This window comes from Cervus elaphus, chromosome 11, assembly GCF_910594005.1.
Source record: "Cervus elaphus chromosome 11, mCerEla1.1, whole genome shotgun sequence".
Lineage (NCBI taxonomy): Eukaryota > Metazoa > Chordata > Mammalia > Artiodactyla > Cervidae > Cervus > Cervus elaphus.
The window spans coordinates 14,310,122-14,327,434 of NC_057825.1; the positions used below are offsets into that span (position 1 = coordinate 14,310,122).

General features: G+C 47.8%; 1 protein-coding gene across 5 annotated transcripts in view; it reads left to right on the top strand.

Annotated features, from left to right (window-relative positions):
• Positions 1 to 17,313, top strand: part of GGTA1 (glycoprotein alpha-galactosyltransferase 1 (inactive)) — a 73,031-nt gene that overhangs the window by 37,623 nt on the left and 18,095 nt on the right. For 3 of the 5 annotated variants that reach the window (XM_043916966.1, XM_043916968.1, XM_043916967.1), the window contains exons 2-3: positions 2,560 to 2,675; positions 12,817 to 12,905. In XM_043916966.1, coding sequence (XP_043772901.1) covers positions 12,826 to 12,905 — 80 coding nt within the window. In that variant the 5' untranslated portion in view covers positions 2,560 to 2,675; positions 12,817 to 12,825. The remainder of the gene's footprint in view (positions 1 to 2,559; positions 2,676 to 12,816; positions 12,906 to 17,313) is intronic. The other 2 variants (XM_043916964.1, XM_043916965.1) reach the window with 1 other exon arrangement.

Here is a 17,313-nt window from a genome sequence, read left to right on the forward strand (position 1 = left end):
AGAGGTAAGCAGGGTGGGGATCTGGACTTTCATGTTTCCCAGCTGAAAGGGGTCTGGGATGTGAAGCCAGGGCACTTCCGCCTGGGTTGCACCTATTTATGTTGGCTCAGCCCTGAGGCCCTGTGATCCTCTGACTTGGGGTGTGGCTGAGAGACAGTCATTCAATGCTGGCTGTCGTCTGACAGGCCCTGGACTATCAGGGTTGGAAGGGGCCTTAGTGACTTGAGTGATGAGATTAATCAGCCTGGCTGGGAATGGTGCCAGGCTCTTACCTGGACAGCCTCTGGCCTCCTTTGATCAGTGGAGCGACGTGGCCTGAGGCTTACTTGCTCCAGTTCCCTGCCTCCCAATTAAAGAATGACCACAGGTATGCGCTCCATTGTTTTGAGAGTCCTTAGCCTCAGGTTGCTTTAGGGAAAAAGAAAGATACTGTTGATCTCCTGGAAGATGAATCTTCTGCCTTCCAGTTTTACATGCTCTGTTGAGCTGCAGATAACCCACCTGGAGCCTCTGATTCCGATAACCTGGAGAGAGTCCCCCCCTGGAGGCAGCTCAGGAGGAAGGGAAGCAAAGACCCACTGGCTGGTGACCTCGAGTAAGTCACGGAGGTCTCAGAGCCTTGTTCCCTTTCCTGACCACGGGGTGGGTGAGCCTGAGGACCCCCCGAGATAAAGGGAGAGGCTGTTTTGTAAACAGTTCAGGGGGAGGCCTGTGTGATCGGGGCCTGCTTGTTGGAAGGACCAGTCCGTCTTGGCCCAGCTCCTTAGCCTCTAAACGCTGTCCCCCTTTCTTCTGTCTGCTGACCACCGTCCAGATGCCTGGATCATTTACAACCACAAATTTTCTCTGAGCCTGTAGAGAGGTACTCCGTGGTGCTCAGAACTGGGGTGTTGAACCCCAGAGAAGGAAACTACAGGTCTACCCAGGACCCTATGTCCTGCGAGCCAGAGTCAGGGGAAACCAGAACGCCCAAGTGAAGGCAGCTTCCAGCAGGAAGGGTTCTGTTCATTTTTGCTCTTAGTATATACACAGAAAAGGCATGTTTGTGATGAATTTCACAAAGTGGACACACACCTGTGTCACCAGTACCCGGTTCAAGAAATGACATGGCCAGCCCCCTGGGAACTCCCTCGGGGCCCCTTCCTAGTCCCACCCACCCGGACTCTGACTTCTGGCACCAAGGGTTGATTTCACCTCTGAATGTTAAATGAATGGAATCCATCCAGAGCTTCTTTCGCTCCTTGCTGTGTGTGTGGGAGCCTCATCCTGGTGACGTCAGTGGCTGTAGCAGGTTCCTTCTCACTGAGGTACGTGGACGCCCACACTTGGTCACACCTGATCTGTCTGATGGTACGCAGTGGGGTCATTTCCAGTTTTCCATGCGCTATGAATGTTCTAGTCCACGTCTCTGGGTGAGCTGATGTGCACTTTCTTTGGGGGTACAGACCTGGGGTGGAATGACAGGCTCATAAGATGTGGTTGGTTTGATTGTAGTAGATGCCAGCAGGAAGGATTTAAACAAGTAGTTAAGCAGGACTTCTGGACCGTGCAGACTGTGGTGGACTAGCTCTTGTCACAGGGGGAGGGGGCTGTGAAATTTCCTCTGGAGAACAGGAGGAAGAGGCTGAATTAGGCAGGCCTGTATTGGAGGCTGGGGTGGGTAGTCCTTGGCCCTTCTCTGTCTGGTTTTGTTCCCCTCTCCATAATCTGTCTGGGTGCCCAGTCTGTACTCCCAAGGAGGTGTCCGGGGCCGCTTGGAAGGGATGGGTAGGAGGGCTTTAAGCTTCATTTCCCTGCATCAGCCAAAGCCCCCTGTATCCTCTGTTTTACATAGTAGGATTCTGAGAATGACAGCATGTATTTTTGTTTTTTTTTTTTTTAAAAAAAAAAAAGCTTTAGCTATTCAACTGCTGTGAGGTCCCTTCCATCTGGATAATTCTATTTTGGGATCAGGAGAGGGGTGTGGGAAGGGTTAAGCATTAGTCAGTGAAAGAGCAGGGCTGGGCCTCAGTGACCTTTTTAAAGTTCTTAAAGCTCAGCTCATGGTGTGGGAGATCTCAGTACTTTCTATTAAAATAGTGTTCAAACAAAACAGAAAGCCTACAGGATGTGGGGGAGAGGCTCCATGTGGAGGGACGTTTGGGTAGCCTTTCAGCAGGAGTCTTGAGGTCTCGCTCCTTCAGCCACGCCTCTGCGTTTTTAATTTTTTTCTTTTTAATTCTCCATCAGCCATTCCTGGTGGTTGTCACTTGGGTTGTTTGGGTTCAGAGTGGTTCTCGTTTTCGCTCAGGAGTGGGTGATGCTGCTGTCTCTCCCGAGGGTGGTGGCTTTACTTCCTCCGACGCCAGGCCAAGTTTGGACCTGTAGTTTCGCTTGGTGAGGGAGGCTGGGCCCTTCCTGGGCACTGAGAGAGGAACGTCTGTGCCTTTGGCATGCAGCTCTGAGTCAATGGGCCTGATAAACAGCCCACTTCCCAGGACCAGCAAGGAACAAAGCCCCTGACTGCTGTGGGATCTGCCCACCCCCTCTTCCTGAAACAGCTGCTTATTCTTTTGACAGGAGTCAGAACACTGCACCTTCGCTTCCTCCCAGCCCTGCCTCCTTCTGCGGAACGGAGCTCAATAGAACTTGGTACTTTTGCCTTTTACTCTGGGAGGAGAGCAGCAGACGATGAGGTATGTGACATGTTGGAATGATTTACCTCTGCCGGGTTGGGGTCCCTGGGGGTATTGTGAGCCGGCTGCAGTGTGGACACACCTTGGGGAGGAACTCCGCTCTCCCCCTGACTTCTTGTTGGAACCCGCCAGTTGTTCTGGAAGACGACAAAGTCCTCCTCTCCTGGCGTCGGATCTAGAAGTGGGTGCTGGCGGGATGCTGGCTCTGTCCTTGGAAGCTCTGCTGGAGTTTGCTGCCCCTGGCAGAACCTCACAGGGCGGGGCTGCAGCTTGGGGTTTTTCTGGGGCTCAAAGTGCCAATGCAGGGGTAGGAGGGCTTGCCCTGTGGGTGCATGCAGAGCCCTCTCGGGGCAGCGCTGACTCTTCATTTACCTCGCCTTATTTCTCCTGGGACAACCCTTGTGCAATGATTCCTGGGTCAGGCAGCAAGGAAAAACTGGCTGGATCCAGGCTTCAGATTTCCTGAAGGGGACTCTAGAAAGGGCATTGCGAAAATCCCTCCAAAAACAGGTCGTTCCGTCTGTGGCGGCTGGAGCAACAGCTAGTCGTATATTTAGTCTGAGGCTTGTCTCTTAGTTTCCTCTGTCTGTGTTTACTTTGACCCTTATAATGAAAAACATAACTGGAAACAGACTTCCATGTACCTTTTTTTCCCCCACAAATTATACCATGTTTCTTCTCACAGGGAGCATCTCCCCCTAATGCCCACCAGTTTAGAGAGATTTTAGGGTAAAAGCAGAACTCTCCACACCCCCAGCACCACCTCCCTGCCAGGACCTGGGCCAGGAGGGCAGAGGGTCTGCTTTTCCAAACACAGCATCCCCCCATCACCACCTTGAGGGTGAGCCCAGCGATCTCAGCCTTTGCAAAAGCTCAGTTTCCTCAGCTATGAAGCTGGGGTGCTGACCAGGATGAGGGACAAACAGGATGGAGTGAGTAAGGAAGGCTCAGATGCCAGATACACAGGAGGCACCTGAAAACGGCAGAGGCGTTGAACCCAGTAGGCTCACCAGCTGGTCCAAGGAAGCCTGTGATTGGCTAGCTTTGGGCCAATTGCTTAATGATAACCGTGAAAGGCAGACTTCCCAGGTGGTATTAGTGGTAAAGAACCCACCTGCCAATGCAGGAGACTTGAGAGAGGCAGGAGCCATCTACCTGGGTCAGGAAGATCCCATGGAGGAGGGCACAGCTTCCCACTCCAGTATTCTTGCCTGGAGAATCCCATGGACAGAGGAGCCTGGTGGGCTACAGTCCGTAAGGTCACAAGAGTCGGACACTGAAGCAACTTAGCACGCACGTACCCACTCATGCAACCGTGAAAGGCAAAACGAAAGGATGTGCCTAAGAGACCTGGCTGATGAGTCCATGGGTAAGCCTGCATGTCTGCTGAGAACAAAAGGGATGAAAGGGTGAGTGCTGGAGGCCAGCTCTCTGGACCTGAATCCTGGCCCCACTGCTTTATGCTGTGTGACACTGGGCAAGTCACTTAACCTTTCTGAGCCTCCATTTTCATGTCTGTAAAATGAGGATAATACTAGAGTGACTTCACAGGGTCATTATGAGGCTTATCCGAGAGACTACTGGTAAAGCGTTTAGCCCAGGCCCTGGCCTGGTTCAGCTGAGGGACATCCAAGTGTTGCAGGGCCAGAAGCTTATTCCATTTCCAGGCTCCCTTTAGGAAAAAGAATGCAAAGTTGCAAATATGACATTAGGATGGAAGTAAATGCCGTCATCCCTCCGTATCCACTGGGGATTGGTTCCGAGACCCTCACAGATACCAAAAACCAGGGATGCTCAAGTCCCTTACATAAAATGGCATGATATTTGCATACAGCCCACACACATCCTCCCATTTACTTTTAATCGCCTCAAGATTACTTAGAATACCTAGTGCAGTGTAAATGCTATGTAGATTGCTGTGTACATTTGCCTGTATGCAGCAAATTAGAGTTTTGCTTTTTGAAGCTTTCCTGGAATTTTTTGTTTTTTAATGTTTTTGATCCGTGGTTAGTTGAATCTGTGGATGTGAAACCCATGGGTACGGAAGGCTGACCGTGTTTAGGAAAGGGGGAAACATCCGAACATGTAACAAAAACTGACAAATGCTCTCAATAGGAAAAAATTCAGAAAATAACATTGTAATAAAGTGTGAAGATAATATAAAAATGATTAGTATTACTCAGCTGTCAGATGCCCCTGTTATGTTTTGGCTGCATACTCTTGGACTGCCTCTTTGCTGACTTTGTAATATCATTTTTAATTGAGACAAAAAAGACAAATCAGTTTTTGCCTCTAGCATGGTTAAATCAAAGGTTGCTTTTTATTACCTCGAGTTTAGAAGAGTTTCTTTCAGCTTCACAGCTTGTTATTGGTGATGCCATGGCTGTGAATAGCTTGGCAGTTTCCTGCTCAGGTGACTCTGGCCAGAGCTCCAGAGAACTCAGCTCTTCCATCCTGGATGGGGTGGTGGGGGTGTGTTGGGGGGATATGGGCACCAGGTAGCTGTGAAGTCTGGATCACTGTGACCCCTGAGACCCCCAAGTGGGCAGCAGAACAACAGTTAGTTCAGCCCCTTCTCTGGATCACGGTGGGAGGCTCCTGGGAGCTCAGCAAGGCCCACCTGGTGCAGGTTGGGTCTGCAGGCAGTGGGGTCAGGCCCCAGGCCCCACCTGCAGCCCCAGGACTGGAGTGATTCCCCGAGACAGGGCAGCACCTCATCTCTGGAGAGCCTTTGAGCCTTAACCACTCCCACCGCAATGGGAGAACAGGCCCAGTTTGCCAAGGGGCCTGACACGGAGGTTTCATAAGCTTCCGGGTCAGTTGACCTGTGGACTCAACATGACTTGGTTGGCAGTCTTCTCTTGTGATCATCACTTCCAGGAAACTGGGGCTATCGCAGAAAGATGAGCTTGGTGTGGCTGAGTGAACCTGTCCTCGTCAATGAGACTTCCAGCCCTCTGGCTAATTTCTCACCGGGTCCTGGGTCAATCAGGAAAGACTATGGTGGAAAGTTAAGTCCACAGGACTTGTTTCAAGGATGGGGAGACTGAGGCCAGATAAACCATGACTTAGTTCACAAAGCCACTTCGTGTGGCCATTGGGGGTGCCATTTGAACCTCCTCTTCTTCCCCTCCCCATCGTGAGCCATGGGGGCAAATGTGATGTCCGTGGGACCCTGAGCTGGGGGCAGTGGGGAGTGGAGCTGACTATCACATCAGTCAGCAGGCGGGGAGGGCTCGCCTGTGACCCTTCTGGGTCCTGCAGTCTCCGATGGAGCCACGTGTTTCTGAATCTCTCCCCTAAAAAAAGCAGTGTCCTCATTTCGACTGCCATTTGTGGAGCATTTACTGCCCACCCGCACAACGTGCTGCGTATGCATGGTCTCCTCTTGTCCTTTCAAGAACCCTAGAGGGGGGCGTGTTTGAAGCTCCATTTTGTCCGTGTAAACAGAGGCTCAGAGCCAGAGAACTTGCCTGGGGTGTGCGTCTAGGGCTGCACAGTCTGAGCTGCCAGACTCATTTCTGCCCAGAACGCTGGATCTAAATGTTACAATGGAGGATGTGGAAGATGAACGATAGGAGGTTTCCCGAAGGGTGACTAATAGTTCCTGGCCCTCCTTCCCGCCCCCTCACCTGTTTTGTTTCATTTGCAACACTTGTCACTGTCTGACGCGTATCCTTTTGAGTCTCTTGACCCCATGCAGTGGTCCAGAAGTGACTGCGGCTGGAGGTTGTAGGACAGGATGGGTTCCAGGGACAGTGGGGGGATGAATCACAGGCAGAGAGGAGGATTTAGTTTGCGGGAAGACGCTGCTTTCCCCCGGCTCTGCCCCAGATAATGGCTTTTCCAGGGCTTTTGAGTGCCCATTGATTCAGTTGAGATGCTCACCTCTCCCCCTGATGTGAGATGGGGAAAATAAGGGCCACTAGACTTCCCTTCAGAGAGGAGTTTTGCTGGGAAGGAATACCTGGACTTAGACCAGATGGGGTGAAATGATTGAGATTCTCTGAAGCCGTGGGTGTGCGTATTGTCTGTGTGGAAGAGTTAATTTATGGGCCTCATGGAAAAGTCTGATGCTTCAGGGAAACAGAAGTGGAAAAGGAGGCAGGGGAAGGGGGTAAGGAAGGTGGAGAAAGGACAGTGTGACCCTGCCTTGCGAAATGCACTGGAGTTTTTAGCACCATCTGCATGTGTTCCAGGAGTAGGGGTGGTTTTATTTGGAAGCCATGGTAAGGGCTGGGTTCTGGGAGTGGCCCATGGGGGTGGTAGGATGGGTTCAGAGAGAAATCGCAAACACCATTGACAAGAGGGCTGAGAGATGCCGGGAGGGCTCAGGTGGAGTTGGGCCTGCCTGGGCTCACCTGATTCTCTGAGGTGTGGGGCCAGGTGACTCACAGTCACACTCTCCCATATGAGAGAGGGTGTCAGTACCCCGTAGGGCCTAATTCAGGGGCTTCCCGGGTGGCTCAGCGCTAAGTCTGCCTACAATGCAGGGGAGGTTTGTGTTAGTCGTTCAGTCGTGTCTGACTGTATGCTACCCCATTGACCGTAGCCCACCAGGCTTCCTTGTCCATGGGATTCTCCAGGCAAGAATACTGGAGCGGGTTACCATGCCCTCCTCCAGGGGATCTTCCCTACCCATTGCTACGGATTGAACCCCGGTTTCCTGCATTGCAGGTGACTCTTTACCATCTGAGCAACAAGGAAAGGGTGCAATGCAGGGGTTGTGGGTTCAGTCCATGGGTTGGGAGGATCCCCTGGAGGAGGGCATGGCAACCCACTCCAGTATTCTTGCCTGGAGAATCCCATGGACAGAGGAGCATACAGTCTGTAGGGTCACGAAGAGTCAGACAGAACTGAGCAACTGAGCACACACAGGGCCTGATTCTATGCTGCACCCCTTAAACGGGCTATTTAGAAGCAAGCCCACATTTCCTACTTGGTGGGTAAGATAGTCAACTACGTCTTCAGAATGACACAGTTTTGAAAATTCTGAGAGACAGACACATCAGTGAAGGGCTTTTAGACCACATTGCCTGCCAAATGCCTCATCTTATCCAGAAAGAAAAATGAAAATGTTTTCAAAGACCCACTGGCCACCCTGCCAACCCTTCTATCGCCGGTGCTTTGCTGAAGGACTCGAGATTGACTCATTTGGGCAGCTTCCAACTGTGAGTCTCTAACAAGAGTGACACCTGACCACAGCAAAAAGTCAGCAGGTTCAAGTCATTGATAGGATCCAGAAAGAAATGGGCTCCAAGGGACTTCCCTGGTGGTCCAGTGGTTAAGAATCCCTTCCAATGCAGGGGGTGATGGTTGATCCCTGGTCCAGGACCTAAGGCTCCACAAGCTGCTGGACAACTAAGCCTGTGCTCCACAAGGAAGACCCAGAGCAGCCAAAATTTAAAAAATAAGAAAAATATTAAAAATGGGCTTCAAGAGTTGTCTCTGGGGCTAATTTCTGAGATTAAAAAAAAATCAAACACCTACATTTGGAGAGGGGATGAGGGGGTGTCCCTGATATAGGTATGAGTGTTCTCTACCACGAGAGTTGTGTGTTTAACATTTCTTATACTGGGAGAAAATTTGTGTTTGATCCTCAGCAGGTGGGGTTGATAAAGCTTCAGATGGCTGGGGCTTGATCAAAGAAAATCAAAGTTGTCTGGCCTTTCCAAAGAGCTCTTAATCAGGCTGCAGCACGGAACAGATGGATAGACCTTCAGAGTCCCTAATTTGCATCAGTTTGCACTTTATTGTTTAGCATGTTCTTATTCCAAAACCCTTATTCTTTTCTCTCAAATATGTTTTGAGCTTTTGCTGAGTACCAGGCACTTTGCTCTCTTCATTGGATTCTCCCAACAGCCCATTTTATGGACACCAGTAAGAAGAACTGGCAATTTTTAAGCATTTAAAGGGTGCCAGGCACAATGCTAAACATTTTACAGATGCCATCTCTTGCAACCATCACCATTTTTATCCCCCTTTTAGAGACGAGGAAACTTATCTAATATGAGCCATTACAAGTCCAGCGTCTCTTTTCTGAATCCCTAGGGCCAAATATGTTGGAATTCAGAATTTTTTTTTGTATGCAGAGTATTTATCATATATTATGTAATGTCCCAATGCAGCAGCAGCAGCACATAACAAAATACATCAATATTTATGCAAAGAAACATTTAAACAGCCTCACTGAGAGGGATAAAGATTATAAATAGCCTCACATCAGTAGGGCCTGGATGTCAATTGAATTATAAACAGGCTTTCAGTTTTCAGAGCTTGCTGGAGTTGGATGAGGGTCTGAGAAGCTGCAACATGTTAGGGGTTAGCTGGTTTTGTATGTCACAAATCCCTACTTCACTCCCAGACTCCTGTGTTCTAATCACCATCCACGCTTCTTTGGGAGGGACCATAGCAGCAGAGCGGGGTGGCCAGAGTCTCAGTCCAGACCTGTTTGTTTCCAAACCCTGGCCTTTCCTCACACGCAATGCTCGTGGTATTGACGTAGAAATCAAGTGGCTTTTCCTAGCAACCAGGATGAGTTGCAAGCATTCCTTTGCATTTTGTAACTTTGCCTTGGGTCCCGGGCTGTGTGTGCCAGCTCACGAGGTTTTCACAGGGAAGAAGCTCAGACTGAGGTGTCCCTGTGGCCCAGCAGGTCTGTCTTCTCATGGTCTCTGTAACACCACCGGTTATGGTTATATCTGAAAGCCGGAGGGTGTGTTATGACCTTGAGTTCAGCCCTGGCTTTTCCATTTCCAAACAGAGTTCACTTTCTAAGCAAGAAATGTCATGGCTGGTAATCCCACACTTCCTCTTCTTTAACTGGATTTAATAATAAAAGTGATGAAGAGACTATCTCTGGTGGTCCAATGATTAAGAATCCGCTTTTCCAATGCAGGGGGTGGGTGCAGGGTCTATCACCGGCCAGGGAACGAAGATCCCACATACCACTCGGCGAGGCCAAAAAGTTGTTTAAAAAGTAGGGAGGAAAAAGAAAATAATAATAAACGTGATGGAGCACAGGAGATCCAAGCCAGGAATCATTTCAGAACCCTCTTTGAAAATAGTTAGAGATTAACCTGTCCCATGAAGGACTGTCTTGGTACCTTCTCACTTTATTTCACACACTCACTAGGTGACGGCCCCCTCTGCTCTTTGAGGGCACTGGGGATTCAGGATTGAATAAGAAGATGCCCCTCCCGCCCTCAGGAAGCTCATAGGAATGATCAGAGGAGATGGAGCCAAATGTGGATGTTGCCACGTGAGCTGCCTCCCGAGGTGATACGTGCAGCAATGTGAACAGGGTGATGGGGGAGCCGGAGGAGAGAAAGGGGGCTATGCTGGTGGTCGGGGGTGGCGAGTGGTGTCTTGCCACTCACACAGCTCACTGGACCAAGGGTAGATAAGGCACAGCCAGGGAAGCTGGAAGGAGACTCAAGTAGCCGGAGGGACTGCAGACATGTGTATTCTCTCCCAGCAGCAAGTCTTCAAAGACTACTGATATACTCAGACAGACAAAAGTGGCCCATGGCCAAGTAGGCACACAGGCCCAGTGCTACCAAGGTAAGCAGTATTGTTGTTTACAGAACACAAGGTGTGAGGCTGTGAGACAGTGGGACAGGAGAGCCTGACTGACTCCACGTTGTCCATTTCTCCACCAGTGGTTTCACCAAGGCGATGACGTTGGCTCCCAGATGTCTACTGTCACATTTTCTCCACCTGCTGGTCCTCTCCTTTTCGCCCCTTTCTCTAACCTGCCTTTGAGTGTCGTCATCTTTAGCCTTCAGCCCAGGGCCCTCCTCCTTCCCTTTTGTCTCTCTCCATTATCTCCTTGGTAATTGAATTTATTCCCTTCATGTTAAGTATCATCCTTGGTCTATGGACACTCCCCAATTGCACGGCCTGCCCACACCTCTCTGATGAGCTTCAGACTTGAGTTCCGGCTTGCCTATGAGTTTCCATTCAGGTGTTCACATGCTCCTTGAAATTCACACATCCAAGAGGGAACTCATGATTACTTTCCTCCAAGCCTATTCCTCCTCCAACCAATCTGACTAAATGCTACAACCTACCTGCTTAAGCAGAAACCTTATTTCTTCCTTCATCGCTAACGACTAAATTACCAGCCAAATCCTATCAATTCTCTCTCCAACGTATGTTTTGAATGAAACCAACCATTGAGCCAGCCCATCTCCTCTTTTTTAAAAAAATTTATTTATTTAATTTTGGTTGCCCTAGGCCTTTAAACTATGCAAGGGCTTCCTCTAGTTTTGGTGAGCAGGGACTACGCTTAAGTTGTGGTGCACAGACTTCTCATTGCGATGGCTTCTTTTGTTGTGAATCATAGGCTCTAGCGTGTTGGGCTTCAGTAGTTGTAGCACATAGGCTCAGTAGTTGTGGCTCGAGGGCTTTAGAGTTCAGGCGCTGCGGTATGTGGGATCTTCCCAGACTAGGGATCGAACCCTTGTCCCCTGCGTCGGCAGGCAGATTCTTAACCACTGGACCACCAGGGAAGTCTCCAGCCCCTCTCCTCTGTTGCAATTAGAATGGTCTAGCTTGTCATTTTATCTGTTCCCCAAACCCAGTGCCCAGATGGGTCTCTCTGAATGAAGATGGGTTGGGTGACTCTTCAGCTTCAGATGCTTTTGTGGGTCCCTGCCCTCTTTCCATGCCCTTCCAGCCTCTGACTGCCCCTGCCCACCTTCTGACTACCGGCCATCACCACCACCACCCCCTCTCTTTCACTCAAGTGGGACAACTGCACTATTTTTTTTCTTGTCCAGGTTTTTTGCTTTTGTTTTTCCCACACACAGGAAGGTTTTTCTCTAGTCAGCCTGGTATAGATGCTATTTCTGAAATATTCTCATCCCTTCTCATGGTACTTTCTTTTCCATCCTATCTTCACCCCATGGGAAGCTTTAAAGTCATCTCCCCAGTGAACCCTTCCCCAACCACCCAAATCAAAGTACTTCCCAAGCTGTAATTCTCTCCCTGCACCCCTTCCCCCTTTGATCACAATTTCATGCAGCAATTAAGAAATATTTATGTACCCACCGTGCACCAGCTATGTGGGTGTGGTAGGGAAAGGCCACCTGGGAAATGGTTGAGTCTCAACTGTAAAAGACCAGATTGTTTTCCCCTCTGAATGAGGGAGCGCATAGTTAGGATATCAGAGGCAGCAGAGCCATGGACTTGATGATTCCCCAAAGTCACATGCTGAGAGGCAGGGCTATCAAGTCAGAGGAGGCCAGCATCCGCAGGAACCATTTAGCTCAACCCTCACTCTAGAAAAATGGTACAGATGAACTTGTTTGCAAAGTAGAATATAGTCACAGATGTAGAGAACAAATTTAAGGTTATCAAGTGGGGGAGGGGCGAGAGGGGATGAATTGAGAGATTGGGATTCACATACAGATCCTCCTGGGTATTCAATAGATAACCAATGAGAACCTACTGTATGGCACAAGGAACTGTACTCAGTGCTCTGCAGTGACCTAAATGGGAAGGAAATCTAAAAGTGAGGGGGAATGTGTATATGTGTAGCTGATTGACTTTACAGTGAAAATGAATACAACATTTTAGAGTAACTGTACTCCAATAAAAATAAGTAAACCCTCTCCTACGCCCATGGTGGACCTTGTGAACACTCAGGAAACTTTCCCTCTGAGCCTCAAAGTAGCCTTAGCATCTTTTGCAACCCAGGTGGCCACATTAGTTTGCTGAACTGGCTCATTTGCCATTGCAGACCCATGCAGTTTAAGCTAGAACCTGCTCCTTGCATGCGTGTGTGCTCACTTCCTTTAGTCGTGTCCAACTCTTCGTGACCCCATGGACTGTAGCCCACCAGACACCTCTGTCCATCGCATTCTCCAGGCAAGAGTACTGGAGTGGGTTGCCATGCCCTCCTTCAGGGGATCTTCCCCATCCAGGGATCGAACTTGCATCTCCTGCATTGCAGGCGGATTCTTCACTGCGGAGCCACTGGGGAAGCCCAGAACATGCTCACTTAGTGCTTGTTAAATATTCATCACCTTTTCCTGTTAGAAAGGATATGGGTAGAAACATTTCTTGAAAAAATAAAAATCATATCCCACTCTTGATATATTTAATCTCTTTCACCCCTCTTCTTTTCTTTTCCCAGGAGAAGATAATGAATGTCAAAGGAAAAGTGATTCTGTCAATGCTGGTTGTCTCAACTGTCATTGTTGTGTTTTGGGAATATATCCACAGGTAATTATGGAACATGATAAAGTGATGTTAATGAACATCTCCATCAGTCAAGTCACCAGGTTGAATTAAAATTAGGATTCCTTCCTTCCTGTTTCCCTGAGCCCTAGACTTTAAAGACTATCTTTAAAATCATTAGATCTTCAAGCACTTTCTAAGTAATTAATTATCTTTCTTCCTGCCATGTTCCTAATACCTCAATTTTTATATAACTTTGCAGTTCTGGGCAGGCTAGAGCCAGAAACAGTAAGGTCCTATTAAGATCAAAATGTCATATTAAATTATTTATATGACCAGATATGGAAATTACATTAGGAAATTTCAGACAGGAATTCCACGAGAAGTTCACCCTGATTTTTGCAGTCCTAAAATATTTGCAAAGTTCAAAGGAACTACTCAAAGTTGTTGACTTTTGCTGCAAAATACACTTTGAGTCGCTGGTGATTCATTTGTGCCTGGCTAAACTTTTGAGTGCTTTGTCTTTTTTTTTTTTTTTTTTGACTCTGGAAAACAAAATGAATGAAATATTTCTGAGTTTTCAAATTCATCCGTGGACTCACCTCAAATATTTGAGCTGCTTCTGTGTTTTGAGAAACTATAATGCCTCGGAGGTTCCAGCTGGAGAGGCTTCTGACAGAAAGAAGTCTCCCCAGGCAGCTACAAAAATGCACAATGGTTTTGACTTTAAGAGGCATCAGTACAGTTCAGCCTTTCTTTCAAAAAGGCCACTTTACACCTAAAGGTACATGAACCTAGAGCCTATTATACATCATGAAATAAGTCAGAAAGAGATAAACAAGTATTATATATTAATGCATTCATATGGAATCTAGAAAGATGGTACAGATGAAATTGTTTGCAGAGCAGCAAAGGCGATGCAGGCATGAAGAACAGACTTGTGGACACAGTGAGGGGAGGAGAGGGTGGGATGAATTGAGAGGACAGCATTGAAACATATATTACCATATGTAAAATAGGTAGCCAGTGGGTATTTGCTGGATGCCTCGGGGAGATCAAATCTAATGCTCTGTGACAATTTAGAGGGGTGTGATGGGGTGGGCGGTGGGAGGGAGGTTCAAGAGGGAGGGGACATATGTATACCTATGACTGATTCATGTTTGTGTATGGCAGAAACCAACACAATATTGTAATTATCCTCCAATTAAAAATAAATAAATACAAATAAATAAATAAGGCCACCGTACAACTCTGGGCCAGGAGCACTGTCTTGTCACCATTGATATCTTCATGGTGGAGTGTCTTAGTAGCTTCCCAAGTTCAAGATGATGGCTCGGTTAAACATTAGAATGTCGCTTTCAATTCTTAAATTCTAAGATTTGATGAGCTGGCAGGGCTGTCCTGTCTACTTATAAAGGGACTGCACCTTCAGGTACATCAGTGGAAGGAGGAATCGCTAGACTCTGGAGCTGTTTTTCCCCAGGGTGACCTAACCATTTCTGGAGTATTATTGTTGCATTCTGAACAACTCATTTTAAAAGAAACAGGACAAGCTAGAGTGTGACCATGTTAAAGGGGCCTACAAACCAGGTCTTTCGAATTGAAGGAAACTGTGGGTACTTAGTCCGAAGAAAAGATGACTCAGTGTTGGATGCAGGGACCCTGGAGCTCCCGTTACTTGAGGGCTTGAGCAAGTATCCTGGCTGGAGTCTGGAACTAGGCTGCCCGGGGCTGGTCCTGCGCCATGACTTACCTCCTTTGTGACTTTGGGCAAGCTACTTCGCCACTCTGTTCCTTGGTTTTCAATGTTTCCCTGTTGTTTAAAATGGGCATAATAGTAGTACCTGCTTCATAGGGCTGTTGGATTAAATAAGTTATTGTGTATAAAGCACTTAGGGCAGTGCACTCAGTAATCGTTCACTGCCATCACCATCATCACCACCTTCTCTTCATCTGCTCAGAGGTAAGACAGGGAATTTTAGCAAATAGAAGGAAGAGCTCCAGCAGTTGGAAGAATCCAACAGAAGAGCGCGCGTCCTTTGGGGTCCTGCCCTGAGCTGAGATGCTTGTGTAGGTAGCCTTGAGAGCATTCGCGCTCTGAATGCTTGATTGGATAACCTTGGCGTTTTGAATTGCAGCCAGAGTCACACTTCCAAATTTTGGGTACTTCACAAAATTAAAATATGGGAGCCAAAGGCCCAAATGTGCATATTGGCACTGGCCTCCCATAAAGAGGGTTATTTTGCCGTGCTGGGTACACTCTCTACATAGTAACTAGAGCAGCTTCTGGCTGCTCTTCAGGGCCATAGTCTGGCACCCAGACGGCAGCCACATCATTCTTCAACGTGGGGAATCTATTTGAATGTCTGCAAGAGGTTTAAAAGGCAACAGATTCTTTGCCACCCTGAGAATTGGTCTTGTGATGGTGTGAGGTGAGCTGAGGGCACTCACCTTAGACAGGTAGGCAGCACTTTAGCTAAAAAGGATTTTAAAGTAATGCAATCAAACACATCGACTGATTAGTAGAGACTATTACCGATAGAGCATCCTGAAATGTCATCAAGGACAGGGTTTGATATGAGGTTGGATGAAAAAAAAAATCTTAGAATTTTAGAGATGGAAGAAACTTTAAACATTTATGATAAAGTAATGATGGTGAAGGTGATTTTGATGATGGTACCTACTAGTTTTTAAGCGTTCGCATGTGCCAGGAACTGTACTAGGCATTCCCTTCCCTGCAAGCTAAGTATTAGTCCACATAGTCTATGTATCGAGGTGAGGAACACTGAGTCTCCACAGTGTTAAACGTGAATGTGCAAGGTCACATTTTCTGGAAGATTTAGATCTGAGGCTGTCTGAATATAGCTTATTCTGTGACCCACAATACAACCCTTCCTTCAGTTGAGGGTTCCTATTTGTTAAGAGACAAAATGGAGACTGAATAGGTGAAATAACTTAGCAGTGAATTTATGTTCAAGTTCTAATTGGAACTCAGATCTGATTTATTGTCCGGGCTCCTTCTTGAGCTGGTTGTTCATGCCAAATGCTGTGAGGGATACAGGGTGAGGCAGAGGGAATTCCTACCCTCAGGAGGTTAAACTCTAGATGGAGCAAGCAGATGTGTACATCAATATCAACAATGCAAAGCGAAGGAAGGATATCAGAGGGAGAGAAAAGGAACCATGAGAATTCAAGGAGGCAAAGATTATGTTTGACTTAGAGAGCGATCTGTTTCTTTGGCGGGGAGAGGCATTCATTTACAAATATTTATTGAGCAGCTACTATGTGCCAGTCGCTCTACTCAGATTGTACCAGGGAAGCCACAGGAGAGGGGGCATTTGAATTGTGCCTTGAAGGATGAATATGAATATGTTGCTGGGACCTGAAATGTCACAGGCCTCTGGGAGGGGAGGGTGAAAAGGGCAAGATGGCAAATTTAAAAGATGGAACAAGATGGCAAGACTGACTCTACAAATTGATGTCCTAAGCACTTGGGGGGGGGTCTGAGTGCTAGGTTGCAGAGGGCCTTCCCCCTCCTCTTTCCCTTCTTCCTAACCGCCTCTTGTCAGGTCTGGAGTCAGATTCCCCAGGTTCAAGTACTGTTTCTTCTAGCAATCCAATCTTAGACAAAACCACTTAATGCCTAGGTGCCTCTGAGGAAGCATAGAACCTCCTTTGCTGATTGTTGTGAGGATTTAATGAGTTAATACATGTGAATTGCTTAGAACAGTCCCCTGCCAAGTATTAGCTGTTATGAATATTGTCAGATCAATAAACAGATTTAGAAACAAGAGACATTAGAACTTGGTCCACAAGTGTTGAGCTCAGAAGTGTAACTGTAGGTGGAAAGAGGGCGTGCATTTCACACTGGTCAAGAGATATGGACTCCCAGCAGGGGCAGAAGGCAGAGTCTGAAACAAGTATTAGTCATTTATATTTTTTTTTCAGTGATGAGGGCAGCTAGGGCCAGACAGGTACAGAGCCAGGGCAGGTGCCTGAACCCAGGTCCAGAACTCTATCCAGGCTCTATCCCTTATATTCACAGGGAGAAGGAAGCAAGAAAGATTTAACCATTGGGCACAGCTTCCATGTGCAGAACAGTGGAAGAATCCAGTACGACAAGTCCTATCCCTTTTCCCCCAGAGTATCTCTCAAGTCAGTGCACTCTGCGCTCTCCATCTCTTTGGCTGCCGTGACTTGGGCCCGGACCGCTGCCAACACCTCCTGACTAGTCACCCCATTTACTCTCATACTGCCTGCAGAGACGACCCCGTCCCTCTCCTGCCTAAAACTCTTCAAGGGCAAAATCCAGAGCAGGCCACAGCGAGGGGACCTCTGGTTACTTCTCCATTTATTTCCTTGCACGTTTAAATGCCTCCTTCCTTTTTCAGGGCCTTTGCGTATATATTGTTGGTCTCCAAGAGACACTCTTTCTAATTTCTCTTCCCCTGGA